The 18536-nt window shown below is 38.1% G+C and overlaps 3 protein-coding genes across 4 annotated transcripts; 1 reads left to right on the forward strand and 2 right to left on the reverse strand.

Annotated features, from left to right (window-relative positions):
- Window positions 1-127: 127 nt before the first annotated feature.
- LOC140799965 (endoglucanase 1-like) lies at window positions 128-2842 on the reverse strand. The gene is made up of 8 exons (XM_073154561.1): window positions 2551-2842; window positions 2249-2458; window positions 1968-2168; window positions 1763-1855; window positions 1531-1692; window positions 966-1077; window positions 715-878; window positions 128-620 (listed from the first exon to the last, which is right to left on the reverse strand). Exons 1-8 carry the CDS (start codon window positions 2749-2751, stop codon window positions 288-290), a joined length of 1476 nt encoding a protein of 491 aa, XP_073010662.1. The 5' UTR covers window positions 2752-2842; the 3' UTR covers window positions 128-287.
- A 2160-nt stretch (window positions 2843-5002) lies between these two features.
- On the reverse strand, window positions 5003-7646 carry LOC140795709 (beta-carotene isomerase D27, chloroplastic). Its single transcript, XM_073148439.1, has 7 exons — window positions 7101-7646; window positions 6808-6900; window positions 6384-6445; window positions 6159-6265; window positions 5654-5749; window positions 5457-5578; window positions 5003-5255 (listed from the first exon to the last, which is right to left on the reverse strand). Exons 1-6 carry the CDS (start codon window positions 7464-7466, stop codon window positions 5529-5531), a joined length of 774 nt encoding a protein of 257 aa, XP_073004540.1. The 5' UTR covers window positions 7467-7646; the 3' UTR covers window positions 5003-5255; window positions 5457-5528.
- Window positions 7647-8300: 654 nt separating this feature from the next.
- Window positions 8301-18100, forward strand: LOC140785466 (probable CDP-diacylglycerol--inositol 3-phosphatidyltransferase 2). Of its 2 annotated transcripts, XM_073133294.1 has the most exons (12): window positions 8301-8543; window positions 8656-8714; window positions 9644-9770; window positions 10054-10138; window positions 10222-10271; window positions 10982-11021; window positions 11166-11210; window positions 11281-11346; window positions 13981-14095; window positions 14182-14238; window positions 14313-14411; window positions 17642-18100. In XM_073133294.1, exons 3-12 carry the CDS (start codon window positions 9710-9712, stop codon window positions 17693-17695), a joined length of 672 nt encoding a protein of 223 aa, XP_072989395.1. In that variant the 5' UTR covers window positions 8301-8543; window positions 8656-8714; window positions 9644-9709; the 3' UTR covers window positions 17696-18100. The 2 variants fall into 2 exon arrangements, with proteins under 2 accessions (XP_072989395.1, XP_072989402.1); XM_073133301.1 differs by lacking the exon at window positions 14182-14238 and having other exon boundaries at window positions 8402-8543.
- The last annotated feature ends 436 nt before the right edge of the window (window positions 18101-18536 follow it).

The following is an 18536-nucleotide window of genomic DNA, read 5'->3' on the forward strand; positions in this document are numbered from 1 at the left end:
CGTAACGTCCCTGGCACTGTGCAGATCTCTGTCACCTTTGAAGTGAGCTATTTATATTGCGTGGTTTCATTACTGGCAGATTTAATTGTAAATTTTGATATGTTCTTTTTCCTATTGACTTGGGAAATTTTAGGACGGTCAAGTTAAAGGATGGTTTTCAAATTTGATTCCTTCAAGTTACCAACATGGTCAGGGGATCTCAAGAGTCTTAAATCCCTCCCTACCATGCTTCATATATTCTACAAAGCTCAAAGTCCACCTCACATACAACTATGACATACAACATCTCAGCGCAACACCGGCGTCCCTGCAAAGAAAGCCAGGGCTCCGACCATGGGGGCATTGATGTAAGTTGCCGGCTCCGACTGCTGGTAATTATTCCGGTCATCTGCGAACCTATCCCCACTATCTGGACCGCCTATCACCGCACCGACAAGCACGTTCGGATTGGGAGACCCTGAATACAAGAACTGGAATCCATCGCCGCACGAGATGCGGCCTGGGTGATCATGCACGGACGGTAGTGACGAGCCACGGTGGTGGACATGCTGCGGATATCGCGGCCCGAACCCGACCATGTATGACATCTGAGCTGGGTTCTGGCCGAGAATGTAATCCACCTGAAGCAATCAAATTCTCCAACATGAGCCTGAGGTCTTGAAAAAGAGTGCTATATAAAAACAAGCTTGTGAACCTGGTTCGAGTTACTTGTACCTGTTTCTTGGCTAATGAGATAAGGTTTGAGGCAGTAACTGTGGTGGATCCACAGGAGACATATCCCCCATTTGACCCGAGGTACTTGGAATATGCAAGGAGGAGGAAAGCTGTAGATGTCACATACTGGAGGTTGCTCTCGCTTCCCTTGTAAAGAAGCCCACCTATTTAAGTTAGTAGTTTTAGTTAATCTTCTTCTTGAGAAAACTATGGCTTTCAAAGTTATGTAAAAGCAAGCAAAGGATGTCGACCTGGGGTGTACTGGGCTTGGAAACTGTTTGATCCTGGAACCAGAGAACAAATGTAGTTGTCCGAGTGCACTTTGTATAGTTGCAGCGAATCTATCCTGTTCTGCAGAAAGCCCTGTTTTGGAGGAATAAAAAAAAAGAAGAAAATTTTGAAGCTAGTGGATTTGTATTAGGTAGGCCCTTTTCTTCTGGGAGGTGGATTCCCTATATAGTCCATCGCGTTAAAAGACATAATACTTCTGTGCGTGACTTAATAATCTAAATTTTTATGTCAAGATAGTATTATAGTGTGGTGGGCCGTATTTGTTACATATAAGAAATCTTTATAAAGGTCAACTAATTCTGATTATATAACACAATAGGTGGTATATTGGAGAAATAAGAGCTTGCTGTTCATGTGAAGGCTACATGAGTATGGTTCTTGTGTGTGTGTGTTAAAGAGTTTCATGCGCTCATGACGGTGGAGAGTGTACATGTGACCTATTCATGAGGTGTTGTTGAAAAGTATTTCTTTAGAGAGTTTCTGAAATTGTAATTAATTTCTCTAACAACGGTATATAGATGGAACCTTGGAGAGGAGAACTTTGGTGGCGATGCGCTTGTCGTCCCAACTAAAGGAGTAGTCGTCATCTTCTGCACCTAATGTGTGGCCATTCGATTGAATGTACGACATGTATGAGATGTTCTCTGACGCTTGATGTAGCCATGATGCTCCCCATAAGAGCTCATCCTGGGTAATGAATCCCACATTAATTATGATCACGAAATCATTTGAAACATTCCTAAATTAACCCACTTACATGGTATCCGGAGTAGGAGCAGTAGAATGGGCAAACCACAGAGCTAAGTGAATCACTGTATGCTCCCCTATACTTATCAGCAAAATCAAACACCTGCAATCAAAAGCTCCCACTTTTTTAAGACCAAACCTAACATATGATCATAATCTTTTGTTAGTTATATTTTATTAATGCTTCAGATTTTAGTAGGGATTGCTGTGTTTACTCTCATTGCAGTTTGAAGCAACTTAGCAGAGTAAGCAGGGTCAGAATCTCTAAAAACTATAGACGCCGCCGCCAATGCCGCCGCCGTCTCCGCAGCGACGTCGGAGCCGGGGTTTTGCGCCGTCACTCGGTAGACGTTACGGGGCGTGTCCATGTCTTCTGGCCTCTCCCAGCATCTATGATCCTGGTTCGGATCTGCCACCTATAATAGCGCATATTATAATATTGTATCTATCGTTGTTCTCCGTCAACTTAAGCTTTCAGATTAAATAAATAGAAAACCTGAATGTATAGGGCATCCGGAGTCGCCGTAGCCGCCTTGAGGAGATAGTCGGCGCCCCACCGGACGGCGGCCTTCGCGTGTTCGATCTCGCCCTGCATCAAATTGCCGAACTCGACGACGCTCCACGCCAGCATTGTGGTGGTGAAGGCCATGGGCAGGCCAAACTTAACGTTATCCCCGGCGTCATAGTAACCACCCACCAGATCCACCTACAATATATACCAACACCACGTCTTTAAGTCTTAGTAGAGAATCTTATTCATAGTTTTCGCAGATTAATAGAATCAATCTATCCACCGACTTGATAAGGAGAGCCGTCGGATAGACCGGAGTCGCCTCTCCACGAGACGCGCTGATCGCCGGGCAGTTTGCCGGAGCGTTGCCCTTCGAAGAAGAGTATGGATTTCGCGAGTGCATCGGCGTAATTCGGCGAAGAATAAGCGGCATTGACTTGAAGAATAAAAAGAAGTGTTAGACATAAGGTGAGAATCTTGAGCTTCATCTTTCTTTTTTCTTGGTGAGTTGAGAAGGTGGTGGTGGTGTTATCGCCGATTTTATAGCGGAGGAGTGAAGGTAACAACGTTAGTTGGTTGTTAGAAGCAACTTGAATTCGGCAATGGGTTATGAGTGGGGGCCCAATACGCTCACGAGATCAATTGCGGGAAACCGGAGGTCGGATAGTGAATACGAATAAGATATCGACTTATGCGCAACGGTCGTTGAGACCGTTGGGCTTTTATTCCGGATAGCGGACAAAACCCACGTAAAACGCCGTCGAAAATAGTCGTTTATCCGCCGTAATTTTAGGCGCCGAGACGGGGCATCATATCTTATGCAACCTGAGACTGCAAGAATTGCGTACAATCGGAGCACTTGCCAGCTTCTGACTTCCACGGCCCAGATGATCCATGCAACAGCGAACGTAGAAGATCAGCTGCCGCGAATAGTTATTCGCAGATGTCGTTTTTATCCGTCTTCTTTGACGCTACCGGGCGGTCGCATTGTCTGGTAGCAGTAAGTCACGGACGGAGAGATGGGTGATATCACGTGTGGAGATAGATGTCTGAAAAAAATAAAAGAAAAAAGAGACGGTTCAATCCACTTGTGCCAGGGTTACGTTATCCTGCACAATTGGATTTGGGTGTTAGGAATTCATTCACTAGATTCGGATTAGATCTCCATCCAGAATCCGAATAAACCTACCTAGCTACGAGTGACTTGTCAGGAACTATATATGTATGCATCGATAGTACTGAATCCGAACACAATCCGCTTGGATTGTAATTAATCAAGGAGGAGCTGCATGCACTGCCGATTCACGTGGTGTTTGTGGCTTTCTATGACTATGTGCAAATAGGACGTACTACCTCTGCTATATCCCGTAGCATGGGATTTTATTCCCTACAAAATTAAAGTTATAGATGTACGTGGATTGAATGAAGCATCTCTTCTTTGAGAGCTGCCAATGCTCAATTGTGGAGGGCACCTTGTCCACATCGATCGACAAGTTTGATAGCACTCTGAAGGGTGGATTGTAGGGAATTCTCCCACCGGCCTATTTGGGCACTAATCTTTGTTACGTCTAGTGGCGGGGCTAAGATTTTAATATATAAACATGATTTATAATTGTCCACAATGAGTCTTTGTATTTTTGAAATTGGTGCATGACGACTTTATCGTGTGATTTTATATCAAAATTTTAAATTCAGATCGCTAAGCAAAAATACACATCTCAATACAAACAATAATTTTTATAAATAGTTAAGAAAAAAAAATTAAGAAAGTAAAAAAGTAATGATATGCTAAGTAATGTACTGTTGCCATCGAATTAGATGCTCAAACATTTGACAATAAGAGAGGATGATAAATTAATATGAGAGGGAGAGAGAGAGAGAGAGAGAGAGAGAGAGAGAGAGAGAGAGCACTTAGATTTAAGAATTGAAATTAATCAGTTTGGATGTTGTTTTCGTATTAACTAGAAAGTAGAAAAATATACCCTATCGTTATGCTTCTTGTGCCATGTTTTCTATTTTTTTTTTTAGAAACTAATCACAGAGAAGATAAATATTATAGTAGCCTCTAATTAATATGAAACATATTCAAAGTATCCCATTTTGCCATGTTTGCCATATGTGAGATAGGTGGGGTCATGCGGAGTTAAATAAAAGATTAAGAGGATGATAATAACAAATTTACATAAATTAAGGAAGCCAAATTATAAAATTACACAAACGTCTTACTTTAATGTTTATAATCTTGGAATTTATTAGGGATTGTGAACATGGCTCCACCCTTAATTAGTAGATGATTAATATGCATTCTCTATCAGCTTAAGTTTTTAAGAGAGACGGTACGCTTCATTAGCTTCTAAATAATATGCGAACTTATAAAAAGAGAATAATTTGTTTGGAAGGCAATGAGAGTTGCCATTACCCAGATCTAGTTCAGCAAATTGATGCAGTTTGGGTTTGTAGTGGATTTGCTTAGCCATAACCTCCTAGTTCCTATAAGTTGTTGGCTTCCATATTGGCAATTTGATGAGCAAAGTAGTGTATTTGAGATATCTTTTTGGGACAAAGCCCCCCTGTTAGGTGACCTTGTGATCAAACAGAACTCATAGTAGAATCTTATTTCAAGAGCCTGTTTCTTTTTTCTTTTACATTACCTTGTGATCAAACAGAACTCTCATGAGGTATTTATTCCTTCTGCAAACACTATGCTGTTATCCTAGGACTGCAGATACTGCTTCGAAGACAAGAACATAGCAACCATATGTCCAATTAATGAAACTGTTGCTGAGTTACCTCATATATACATTAGAACTGAAGATCTCAAATCATTATCTTCTGATTTGAATAACTGTACTAGAAAATGGTGAAATCAAAACAACTGCATGTATACACCCCCCCCAATAAGTTACTTACTCTGATTCGAAGAAATGCTACATCGATGTGGCTACTTTATGTCGAAAAGTTCCAGGCATGTATGCGCATTTGATATACGGACCTGGCATTAATATGGGAAAGCAATTTGTCAAGCATAAGTAGGTTAAACTATTTTGAGTAAAAGTAAACTGCCATTGCATATAATCTTTGTCATTTACAAAATAGTAACCAGAGCGAAAACTTTCTGCTGATTATTGTTTCCCGAGACGCTATAAAATTTAGATCGATAAAAAAGAGAGAGATGATTGGCAGTGGAGCTCACCATGAACTTTTTCTGCAAATGTAAAGTATGGCTCTTAATACTTATTGAGCTTGGACTATGTAATTATTTTCTTTAAGCCTGTAGCTTAGGGCAAACATTGGCAACAGGGTTTGCTATAGAACCTGCGAAAGATATTCATGGTTATAGAATATTATGCCATATTGACTTTTTGATCTGTCGAAAAGATCTTTACATACAGAATTCAGCGTAGCAAGGTTGTTTTGACACAGGATCCTCCTCAAAAGGAGGAGGAACTTGACCGTACACCATCTCACAACTCATATCTTCAAACTCTGCAAGAATTGTCAAGAGATAAAAGTAAAGAAAAGATACATTAGGTGCAAATCAGAAACACCAGAAATGCAAATTAGGATATCATCTCCATTTGATTTATTATCTGTCAACTTCATGAGGGAGCAATCACATGAATCAGGGACAAGAACTGGCTTTTACTGAAGGGAGCACAACTGAAATTGTCTGAAATTATCATTTTACTCTTCTACTGTTATGACAATGATCTTTATCGATATCCATCGCAGAGTTTATAAATGAGAAAAAGACCAATTCAAGCAGGAAATGGATTTAAAAAGGGAAAAAGAAACATGAAAGATCAACTTTACTGAGAGACTAGATAATCAGTTTGATTATTTTTTTCTTGCTTGATAAAATAATTGGAAACATCTTTTGAGGATGTTTACGTACTTGGGTTCATCGTCAAGGGAAGTCCGAATTCATTGGTGAAGAAATCTTGCGTTGGAATCTTACACATGTTCACGCACATTCCCACACATCCACTGTTCTCCAAGTACCTACACAGACACAATGAGTTTGAAGTCCTAGTACACTTATGTGGTGCCTGCCATGGAATCCTCTCATGTTTTCTAATTGTCGTTTGTTAGTAATAATCAATCAAATAGATTGTTATACCTGCATTTCTTTATGAGAACTCCACTTCTTTGCTTCTCACCATTGACCTCTACTTCCACAACCTAACACATGAAAATAAAATTGTATGTTCAGTACAGAGAGGTTATCAGTAGAAGTTTGCAAAATTATTACAGCAAGAACTTATACAGTGGAACGAAAAGCAAAATGAACAAAAATTTATCAAATTAATTTCAAGCTAAAACAAGTGCTTGCTACAAACTAAGCATAAAAAGCTAGAAAGAATGATGCAAGATAAGCAAGCAATATGCTCAATTCAGAATTAAACTAACCGATATACTCAATGGTCTTGGTTCTGAATACTAACTTGTTTGCAAGACGTGTATCAATTGGCAATCAAATCAAACAGGGTACTTTGAGAATTTAGGTATTCAAGAGCTAATTTTCAGAAGCAGATCGCAAGTACCTCGGATGGTCCTACTAACCAGTGGAAGAAAGGAACTGTCAATGCAGCATTGAATTCAGCAGCCCATTTGGTAGGAGGAAACAATTTCCTGAACTGCATCAACATGGTAAGATCAAATTACTAAAGACATCTATTAAGATCCATTAGGTAGTAACTAGATGACCCAAAAGCTTAAGCTGTTAATTAGCGGACCGACAATTTACATCATACTTTTTAACAAAATTAAGCTTCGTTTCAGAGGCTATTATGGGGTGTTTGATTAAAACCCATGAACATATGGATCAATTTGTAACCTGAGCTGGTGCTCCAGGGGGGAGCATGGAGAGCAGCACCTCCCTGACCACCTCCTGCTGCTGCTTTCTATTCCTGCCCACCATCACCCTCCTCGAGACGTCGACGAAGCTGTCGTAATCCCAATCCCAGAAGCCCTTCTCACTCCTCCCACCGGCGCCGCCGGACGAAAACTTCTCCATCTTCCTGGCAAACAACGACATGAACGCCTTCTCAAAGAAGCCATCCTTGTACTGCGTCTTCTGCCCCATCGGCGCCGGAACACCCGATGCCTCCGCAATCCCTGCGCATCTGATAGAGCGATTGCAGCAGCGAGAATTCCATCTGGGTGGCACGAAACAAGACTTGGGCAAGCATGAAAGCTCCATAGAGGTACGTTGTGATTGTCCAAACGGAGCAAGAGAAGCTTCTAAATTTGCTACATTTTTGTTAAGAGGAGCGATGTGGACCAAAGAAAAGATGAAGACTGGATTATAGATTGAAATAAAGGCCAAGGAGGGGACACAAGTGCAGTACTCTCGCCAGTCATTTACGTGGGATCTTGGTCTCGGATGAGGGAGGGAGGGAGATCAGATTGCAGCCACATACGAAGGGAATTTTACAATTTAATTATATTTAATTTATAATAATGAACTCCAACTTGCACGGCATACATAAATTATGTTTACTTCACGATAATAAAATATATATTTACTAAAATAATAATAATATATATATATATACATTTAATTTTATATACTAAATTAAAAAAAACTAAATATAATTAAATTGTAAAATCCTCCGCATATAACATATATATGGGTGTAACAATGTGCACAAGAATTGTTGCAGGAATTTCCTGCAGTTGGTATACTTGGCAGTCCTTCATTGGCTGCGAGTCATACAAAAAATATAAAAAGACATATCAATAAATAGGAGAAAATAAATAAAAGTTAGGCAAAAATTCCAAGTGTATGAACTTTCTTTTGCAGTTTGGCTTTTAAGATACAACATCTACAATGTTATATAATAAATTAAAATTTAAATAAAAATCTTATATTAAAATATTTTGACATCTACTTAATTAAAATGCATATGAGCCATGTTAGTTTTTGGAAGATATATTTCATGTGATCTATAAATTAAAATTTTATTTTTAATATCTTCATCGTTAGTTTTGAAGGAAAACACTAAGAGTTGCATATAGATTAATAAAAGATTTTAAGTTCAAATTTTGCAGGTAACAGTCGGAAGGATAGGAAATGCCAGTATTAGTCGGATATCGGACAACTGGATGAATAACTTCTTCCCAATCCCTTCTCCTATCCCCTCCTCGTGCCCTGGTTTATAAGAATAAACTATTCCCTCCGCCGTCAACGAGCCCGTCACAGTTGGTTTCCACCTCCGTTTCTGTCATCGTGGATCTGAAAGCCTACTCGACTCACCCAATTCTCCGGCAACTGCAGGTCTCCGAATCTGCCCTCCCATTTCTTTCTTTTTCCCATTCTTCTCCATATCCACCTCTATTTCTCTGATCGCTTCCTTTTGTTCTCATTTTTATTTTTTATTTTCCTGCAGGGCTTCTATTGGGAAAGGGCGTCCTCTCCATCCGAACGGATGGCTTTTTGATCTAATCGGTGAGAAAATCATCTACTCTGTTGTCTGGCTAAGTTTTGCAATTTGGGAGATTGGTATTATGTATTTAGTGCTATCGATTTAGTCTTGGATTTTGACCGAAAGTGTTCGTTTTTAATGGTTATGGCTCTATTCGGTTATATTTATGAGGGGGGGATCATTTCTACCTAATCTGGAATAGTGCATTATATCAGAACTGGTGATAATTCTGCATTTTGAGAATATATGATCATTCCCAGAATGATCTCCGAATTAGGAACATTAGGATAGCTATTGATGTTTCTTTCTATAAACAACTGTAGTGACAATTTTCATACAAATAATGTTGTCTCAACAAATCAATTTGATCAAGTAACCACATAACAGAGGGAGTAACAGATTAGAAAAGAGGCAAGTTGGAAGCTTTGAATAAGATTGGCATGCTTTGTAGATTAGAATGTTTGTCCAGTTGGCAATCCACATGCAAAAGTTGGGTGCCACCATGATGAAGATGCTGAGGTTGGATGAGTGAGGCCACCTTGAAAAATGTAGATCATGAAATGATCGTATCTAAGATGAGTTAGCTTACGACCCATAGAGGATAAGTTACACAAGAATTGATTGATGTTTTTTCAACATGTCATATGAAACCATATGGTGCAACAATGTGGAGGGTCTAATCCAAGTCGCAGGTACCTTGGAAGGCAGGAGAAGATGGCAATTGATATAGGGGAGTTATTAAGAAGAAATATGATAGCACTTTTCTGTCCTCAAACAATTTTCTTGTCTATGTATATTACTTTCTATTGGTATGTCAGCAATTTTGTATTTGTAATAACGATGTTATAAATAAAAGAGCTTATGTAGAATTTATTATTGTACATTTTTTTGACACACTTGGTTCCTTCTGAAGACAAATCTGCATTATTGTACATTTCTGTGACATATGCAGGAAAGGAAGTGAGCTGTCGTTGCTTTGAGATTCGTATGCATTTCATGTGACCTTTCGTAAGCTATAATGGCTCCACAATCGACTCAGAGAGCACTGTCAGTATATCTTTACATTCCTAATATAATAGGTAAGCTTGCTGATGAGGATTGACTAAATTATTAGGCTTCATCCTTGGTTACAGTGTTTGGATGCATCAATTGCTATTCACATTTGTCTTTCATTAATGGTGGATGTACACCAGTTGTAGATATTAATTTTAGCAGAAAGAATGCCCCTTGTCTGTATTATCTTCTTGTAAAGTTTTCTTGTTACCTATCATGGTCAAACATAAAAACAATTAAGATTTTATCATGCAAAATCTGTGCACAGCATTCATGTGCTGATTTGATTCAATTTCTTGTTGTATACAGGATATTTTAGAATTATCATAAATTGTGTTGCATTTGCTCTTTGCTATTCACACAAGACACTCTTTGCAATCCTCTACTTTTTCAGGTGAGTGTCCAAAATGAGTTGTTATTGTGTGTTTGTATCTGTGAGAGGCTATGTTTAACTAGATGCGACTTCGTGCATTTCAGTTTCTTTTGTGATGGACTAGACGGTTGGTTTGCCCGAAAATTCAATCAAGGTAATGTTTTTTATTTACTCCCCTTCTTGCTCCTTTTACCATCAATAATTTCTCTTCTTACCTTTGCCTCACTTATTTCCTTTGTCAATTATCCAACTTGGAGTTGATGGGGATTCTTTCTATCAGAAGGAAAAATCTAGTAGTTGGACTAGTTTCTCTATTGCTTTTTAAGTTTTACTTTGATGCTTAACTTAGGTGCTAAGTATCCTGACATCATGAAGTGTCTGCCACTTCACCGCAAAAGAGAAGGCTAGATATTGGAGAGATATTGTACAATTAAAAGAGGAACAGTATAAAAAATGCAACAATTACTTTGTTTGCACTTAAAAATTTAAAATGTGCTTATGCCAAATATACTAATGGGCGAGAAGAAAATAACTGTACAACTTGAAACACTTCAGAATAACACTAGTCAGTACTTGAAAATTAGAAGATTCAGGATTATCAGACACACTAATCTGCTTCCTATATCGGCTATTTCCAAACCCATGCCAAATGCCTTCACTTGTATCTGACATTAATCAAATCCTCTTTTTGAAGTTAAAAGTTAAAGCCAGTATTCTACAAGGTCTGGATGATTTTCTGTTGTCATAAGTGCTATGCAATCTAAAAGTCTTTAAAACTGAAGAGTCCAAGTAACAGAAGATTGTCCTTTTATATAATTTTCATGAATGTAATGACCAAAATTGATTTCATCTAATTTCATCCAGTGTCAACCTTTGGAGCTGTATTGGACATGGTAACAGACAGGTGCTCTTCTCAGAGACTTTTCTCAAGCATAATCTGCAGAAATGCTGTGAATCAATATATCCTGGAGACAAAATAGTTTTTTATTTAATGCCTTTTCCAGCAAGCGTGCTAGTATCTTATTTGATGTATGCTTACTTTCTTCAGGGTCAGTACTGCTTGTCTATTGGCAGTTCTCTCGCAGTTATACAGGTATTTTATATCTGAAGTACAGTTGGATTTGACTTACATCCTGAACACAAATATGTTATAAAAACTGCAGGCCGGGATTAATTTTCTTGTTATTGCTTGGATTGGACATTACGAGCCATTGGTTTCAAATGTACAGGTGAGCCTTATGCATACTTTACAAGCATTTTATTCAAGAACTTATGTTCCTTTTTGTTTGATTCAAATTTTCAAGTGTGCTCTAGGAAATTTTGGCTTGTTTTGTTTTATATGTAGAGAACATTGAAATATTGATCTTAAATTTCAAAGGATGCACAATGCATTCTAAATAAGGTCCACAATCTTCCAAGTGCTGCTTGTCATTATTCCCTTTTTAATATTATATAAAAATCTTGTGCAGGTAGATGAGTTATTCTATCAGGTACTGTGTTGCATAACCAAAATACATCATGGGCTTCTTTGCGATTTATGATGGTTTTGGGTTGAGAGCATTTACACATTTGCTAGTGGGTCTCATCATGTATTTATGGTTGTAGGTTTTTCACAATAAAAAGGAAGTGCAAATTAGTGGAATTGTGTGGCATTTTGTTGTAGTATTGCAATCGACAAATTGCCTTGTTTGCTTCATTCATCTCACTATTCTTTTGATTCAAGAAGAAAGATTTTTTGCAAGTAATTCTAATAGTAGGCCATATATTTTACCCTGTGAACAGTCTTTTTAGATGATGCTCTTGTTATGGTAAGATTGTGTACATCTTGACACCCCAAACAACATATTCGGGAGCCTAGTGCTCTTGGAGACTCTTTCACTCTTTTTCTACTAGTCTTGGGTTGCCGTACTTATGAACTTATCCAAATAGTGTTTTGGTTGGATACAGGTTAGAAAATATATTCAAAGACATGTTAATGTTAATTCAACACCTATTGTAGAATTATCAATTTCTAAAACATCAGGATACTATCGAGTGATAATGGGCCATCTTTAGGGGAGTCGGATCAAGAATAGCAAGTCATATCGAGTGATAACGGGTTCGATCGAGCTTACTGAATAGTTATGAAAAAAATCACCGTTTCGAGCTTAGCCCTACTTCTCATCACCTCACACTTCGAACTGATGAGCCTTAATACTCATATCTCTCTCTCTCTCTCTCTCTCTCTCTCTCTCTCTCTCTCTCTCTCTCTCTCTCTCTCGCACGCGCGCGCGCGTGCTCTCATATCATGGCGATATGTGACAGATGGCAGTCGCAAGGGCAGCATAAGTGAGCTCTCTCCTCTCATATGTGTGCTTCTTTCTCTCACTCCCTCTCACTTCCTTACTCTCACTAATCAGCCCCATTGGCTCCCACCCCACCAGTGGCTAGTCGGCCACCTTTTTTCAGCCTCCCTGTTTCTCTCTCTCACTCTCAATAATATCACATAAACTTAGGTGTTTTTTTTTGCATGTATTTTTGCTAATTGCTATTCTACCAAGAGACTGATATTACTATTTGTGAATTATTGCTTGTGATTACTGTTTGCTATTGTGTATGTTTGTTATTCTATTGATTTTATTGTTTGTAATTGTGATTATTGTTTGTGTGTTAGTTGCTATTCTGCTAGAGGAATTACTGTTAATTTTTCTATAGTATACATTATGTATCATATATAATTATTTTTAATTTTTTTATATATTAAAAATGCTAGACAACCCTGGGCGCCTTCATACAGCCTAGGCACTATGCGTTGGGGTGACCGTCTGTAAATTGTGGCCATGGCCATCTTTCAAAACATTGAGCAACATATTCTAATATCAAGAGCACTTTACTAGAACTCACTGCCTCTTTACATTAACAACTAGCTTACTAGAATGATGAGACAATATGGATCTTTTTCCCTCGTTCAACTCTATTTGGTGCAACATTCTTTTTTAAGTGTTATCATGTCTCCTCTTACTACTTTCTCCCATGTCAATATTGGTCTTGTTTTTGAATCTGAAGGTACCTTCTACTTGCACAAGTTAACTCCTTTGAACTACTGCACTAGTGGTTTCTCCAAACTATTTCAATCAATCTTAAATTATTCCATATAGGTGCTAACCTACACTACTGTTGTATAACAGTATTTATTTTATCTTTTGTTAATCTTATTCATTATCCTCAGCATTCTTATTGCGCTTGATGTTTCCTAATAGTGAAACATCTTATCCATAAAGTAGGATGGCCATGTAACTGTCCAATGCATATTTTCTTTAGCCTAGGCAATAAATAAGAATCATATAATTGGCTAGAGGTGCTGCATTATTTTTAACAATCCTCTACTTCTATATGCAATGTTCTCATCAATCTCTGATTCTTGTTGAATTACAGATTCATTTATGATATAGGACCACTAACAAAAAGATTTTAGATCATTTTGAGTCAGTCTTGAGATATCCTTGGCCATGCTATGGCATGCTGGTGGCCTTGGCAGTTGTCTTTAAGCCATTGGCACGTTTGGCCATTTCAGACACTGGCCTTGACAAGTCTTTTTAACCATTAGAAGAGATGAACCATGCCTATGGCATAACAAGCAATTTGTGTGTGTGCATATATATATATATATATATTCTTCTCTGTTTCAGATCCTGCTTAATCTATCTGTTCCTAGATTTAAAGAATCATCTTTATCTATCTATGAACTTTGGATTTGACGGTTTGTTAAACATTGTTATTATGTTTTTCTAATTACTTTGACTTCGAGGATGTTGTATAAAGTAAGTTCATTGTTGTCATGCATTACATGGAAGTTCTGATTGCCTGATGCTATGCTGCTACAGTACTTTTCTTTCAGGCAAGACTAGTCACAAGGATGTGAAGGACAAGAACAACTGGCTTCTGAAAGCATATTATGGCCACCGTCCATTCATGGCCTTCTGCTGTGTGGCATCTGAGGTGGTTAATCCTACAAATTTCTTGTGTTTTATGTTCATTTCTTGCATATTTCTTTGTCAAATTAATACTCTAATGCAATATTATAGGTTCTTTACATTATTCTTTATCTCCTTGCTGATGAGCAAACAACGAGTGTTCTTGATGTAAGCCTAACTTTTCTTTTGTTGCTTCTTTGTTATGTAAAGCTCTTAGCATTACAATGTTTCCTGTATAACAGGTTTGTCTTAGTACCATAAAGGAGACGCCACTTCTTTCTCTCTCATTCTTTGTAACTCTGATTGGATGGGCAGTAAAGCAAGTAATCAATGTCATACAGGTAACTAATTTGTTCTTTCAAGTAGCTTTTAGGTTTCCTAGATATAGTGATTTGCTATCTGATAAGAATCTTGTGCTAAAGTTTGTTCAGAGCCATGCATATAGAACCGTCTCCTGCATATTATCTTTATGGAGTGCATCTGTGGCCAGATTATGCCAACCTCTTGCCTGTTTGTGTTGGCCAGGATGAAGGGGATTTGTTGGGAATTATAAATATTAAAATTAAAGGGAACCAAAACCAGAAAGAGAAAGAGCATGCTACCGCCAATAAATCAAGAGATGTATGTACCTCCCAGAATTGTGCTTGCTATAGGGCATCTTGTTTTGACAAGTAATTAACACAAGAATAATACTACCACTATGCGCTATGAATTGAGAGAAGACAAAAGGAGAAAAGTGAGGGGGTAATGGGTAGAAGACAAGAGTTGTTTGCTACACCGCAACAGTACAGTCCGTCACCTCTGTCTATAGCCACAGGCTCTCTACGTGAATCCAAGCTTGAGTTTTTTACTTAAGAAAAACTGTCATAGGTCTGTATAATATGACTAGGGCTGTCAAAATAGCTCGCCAGCTCACGAGACTCGTGAGCTTGGCTCTTTTAGAGCTGGGTTTTCTAACTCGAAATATTAACTGAGCCGAGCCAAAGCTTGCTTGAGCTCAGCTCAAATTAGCTCGATATATATATATATATATATTGTATGTTTAAAAATTTATAATAATTAGTTATAGCACAATTGATAATGCACTTTAATCTCAAATAGAATGATATGAATTCGAATCCTAGATTTTCATGTAAAAAATTAATTTTTTAAATTGGTTGGATGACATTTAATCCCGGACTGGGAAATGAAGAGTTAGGAATCATCTTTATATGTAACCAACTCTCAAAAATTATATTATTATAGCTGAAAAGCAAATATGTAATAAAAAATTTTAAAATCCGAGCCAGCTCGATAATGTTATCGAGTTGAGCTTAATTCTAATAATTTTATAGCCGAGCTGAGCTGAGCCCAGCTCGCTCAAGCTAGCCTCGTGTACACCCCTAAATATGACCATCATTATAGTGGGTCTAGGGCTGTCAAAATGATTGAGCTGGCTCAAGCTCAACTCAATTATGCTCAATCAAGCTTGGCTCAAAAATAGGCTGAGCCGAACTTGATCTTGAAACTAGGTGATCATCGAACGAGCCGGTCGGGCCAACTAGGTCGGGTCTATTCTCTAGGCCATTCGTGAGTGGGTCGGGCCGAGCCGAGTTTAGCCAAGCTAAAATAGTCTAGCCTATTGCCTCCTATCAGACCATGAGAGAGTGGGCTCGGGCTAGGCAAGTGGGGTGGGCCGAGCTTAATGGGCAGGTTGGGAGCTCTATCTTCGTCTCTGGATTACCGACCACCAAGGCCAAGCAGCGAATAGGCTGGGTGACGGTGGCGATAGAGCCCACGTGGTTGCAACTCGTTGGCGGCTGGAGGTCATATCGGCAGCTGGGGTTTAGGTGGCCGTCATTGATGGAGATAAAAAAAATTAGGAAGGAGTAGAGAGATAGAAAATATGAAAGAAGTAGGGACTAGAGAGCCATCGGAGAACTAGATCCCATCTACTCATCTACACGGTTGCACCTTCATCACCTTTCGGTTCGTCGCATTCTTTAAACCCTAGATTTTTTTCCCCTCTTAGACCGCGAGATCTCGATTCTTGGACCGCATTGTATGCTGGTGCTTAAATTTTGGTGAGATTTGGAGACATTATGTGATGTTGACTTTGAAGAGATCTGTGGTGGTGACATTGAAGACTGCATTGTCTTCTACTTCCCTACTCAGTGAATGGTAGATCTATATTGCTCATTGCTTTCCTCTTATTCTTCTACTCTTCTTCAAGGTAAGACAACTAGGTTGAACTGATAATTTTGGAGTGAGTTGTTGGATAGGCAGGGCCTATGAGCGGGCTTCTAGGTCGGGCCGGGCAAAGGGCTAGCTTGTACTAGCCCATAGCAATTTGGGCTTGAGCCAAGCCGAGCATAGGCGGGTTGGGCTAGACGATCACCTCTACGTACGACTATGTCACCTTTTTCATTAAAGATAGAAAAGAGCATCTTGCTAATCATTATAAGGGTACAACCTTATTATGTTCCATATCCAATTCTCCACAACCTACATATGGCAATGGTGTGTCTGTGCTGGTTGCTCCCATACATGTTCAATATGCATATCAAATCATATGATAATTGCAAATTCTATATCTGTATGATATCTGTATGAAAAGTATGTAAGATACACGACGAGTATTTGATACAAAGTTTTCATGTTATTCTTGCATCAACAAATCAAGTTTTTAATACTCGTTGTCATTCTACGTTTAATTATGATTTACTTTTAATTATTGAACTATTGTCAATTAATAAATATATTCAATTATATTATGTGTTGAATTATATTTCTACTTGACTATTACTATATTGATAAAATAGGTCATTTACAACATTGCCTAAAGATAAATTACTCTAATATAGTTTTTAATACATATATTCAAATAAAAAATGTCTAAATACCCCTAAAACATATATTAGAGGTGTACGTGCCTTCGGCACAATAATCCTTGAGATGAAGATCATGCTGCATGTCACATTGGACAAAGTGTTGAATGCCTGCATTAAATGAATAAGTTCTGCTTATGTCCCTCAACTTTTTTGAGATTTTTTTCTTAATTCTTGTTACTTGATGTGCGAAGTTTGTAATGAGTCATTTACTTGAGTCTGAAATTTCTGATATATCTCATAGGTTTGTGATATTTTTTGTTTATTAATAAGTCTGCCTTTAGCATAAGAATTAAATGTTTGCTTGGCTTGCCAAAAATTTGTTTTCATCCTTCAGAGAATAAATTTGCCTTCTAGGAGCAAGTTTCGGATGGCAGATCTTGGAATAATACATAAATTTAATGCCACCCTAGATCCTGTTAGAGTGGCAGTTTGGTTGTAAATATTTGGAGCTTTTTCAATGTCTAGTTCTCTGGCTAATCATGTATCGTTTGATCAACCACACTACAACATACTCTGAAAATAATGAGTGAAGTGAATGATTATTATATTATCCTATTCAGTTCTATGAATTTATTCATCAGTTTGATGTCTACATAACTTTCAATTTTTATTGACTGACACTGATTTTTTGCAGTTGATATCTACTGGGCATTCTACTGTTCTATTCCTCGGTATTTTATTTTATTTTTTATTGATTGCAGATGAAAACAGCTGCAGATTCATGTGTCTTCTATGACACAAAAAGAAGCAAGTAAAGCACAAATGCTGCAATGTTGAGTTTGATGCATGCCTGTACTCTTCAGTTTAGAAAATTTCGGAATTGTTTCACACGGTTGCTCGTGTTATTTCATGGACAAGTAGAGAAATTTAATCCTCTATACTGGAAGTGCCCCAGGAACATTAGTCCGGATTAGTTGCATAGTGTCGACATAACGGTATTTTTTGCAATATTAGATGTCTGGATTTGGCTTCAAACTTTCATGTCTATCAAGAACTGATCTTTGATGGTCCTTTTAGTGTATGATTGAATAACAAGATATTGATTTATTAGGCTCGCTGTCATGGGATGTTCCCTTTTGTAGGTTTACTACTGATGTGATATTAACTGTTTATCTGGAATGCATGGGACAGGAGAGAATGGTGACTTTGCTTTTTGAAAATCCATCCTTGATTTAGCACATTCGTCACTGTGCAACAAGTTGAAGAGAAGGATATCTACTTTCATGTTCATGATATATTAAGCTCCCAAAAATAGTCGGTCAATACAAAATATGCATTCGAAGATAAAACAGTTGCAATTTTGATGTATTATAGGCTAAAAGAAAACCCCTTTCAACCAATCGTCAAATCAATGGCTTGGAGATTTCAGGGCAGACTAGTTGGTTTAGGTTGCACCTTTGACCTTACCTAACTCAAACACTGGTCAACCATAACTAAACATAAGAGAGGATGTACCAGTGCAAAAGACTACCAATACATACAAGTTCTGGAAGGGATTATGAATCCTCACAAACTCAAACAGTAAAACAAGCATCAAGTTGCACCTCTGGTCGTTATAGTAAAGCAGAAGCCCTCCAATGCCATTGCCAGCTACCA

This window comes from Typha latifolia, chromosome 1 (genome assembly GCF_019914945.1).
Source record: "Typha latifolia isolate L0001 chromosome 1, TyphaL0001v2, whole genome shotgun sequence".
In the NCBI taxonomy this organism is placed as follows: domain Eukaryota; kingdom Viridiplantae; phylum Streptophyta; class Magnoliopsida; order Poales; family Typhaceae; genus Typha; species Typha latifolia.

Bases quoted from the DNA above. Each gene is read 5' to 3' on its own strand.
- LOC140795709 (XM_073148439.1), bottom strand. From the start codon at position 7,466: ATGGAGCTTTCATGCTTGCCCAAGTCTTGTTTCGTGCCACCCAGATGG. The intron at 6,901-7,100 runs GTTACAAATTGA...ATGTTGATGCAG, and splicing joins CCCCTGGAGCACCAGCTCAG to TTCAGGAAATTGTTTCCTCC. The intron at 5,750-6,158 runs GTACGTAAACAT...CAATTCTTGCAG, and splicing joins TCCCTTGACGATGAACCCAA to AGTTTGAAGATATGAGTTGT.
- LOC140785466 (XM_073133294.1), top strand. From the start codon at position 9,710: ATGGCTCCACAATCGACTCAGAGAGCACTGTCAGTATATCTTTACATT. The intron at 14,096-14,181 runs GTGGTTAATCCT...GCAATATTATAG, and splicing joins TCTGCTGTGTGGCATCTGAG to GTTCTTTACATTATTCTTTA. The intron at 14,412-17,641 runs GTAACTAATTTG...TATTGATTGCAG, and splicing joins AAGTAATCAATGTCATACAG to ATGAAAACAGCTGCAGATTC.
- LOC140799965 (XM_073154561.1), bottom strand. From the start codon at position 2,751: ATGAAGCTCAAGATTCTCACCTTATGTCTAACACTTCTTTTTATTCTT. The intron at 879-965 runs GTCGACATCCTT...TAACTTAAATAG, and splicing joins CCAAGCCCAGTACACCCCAG to GTGGGCTTCTTTACAAGGGA. The intron at 621-714 runs GTACAAGTAACT...TGATTGCTTCAG, and splicing joins TCTCATTAGCCAAGAAACAG to GTGGATTACATTCTCGGCCA.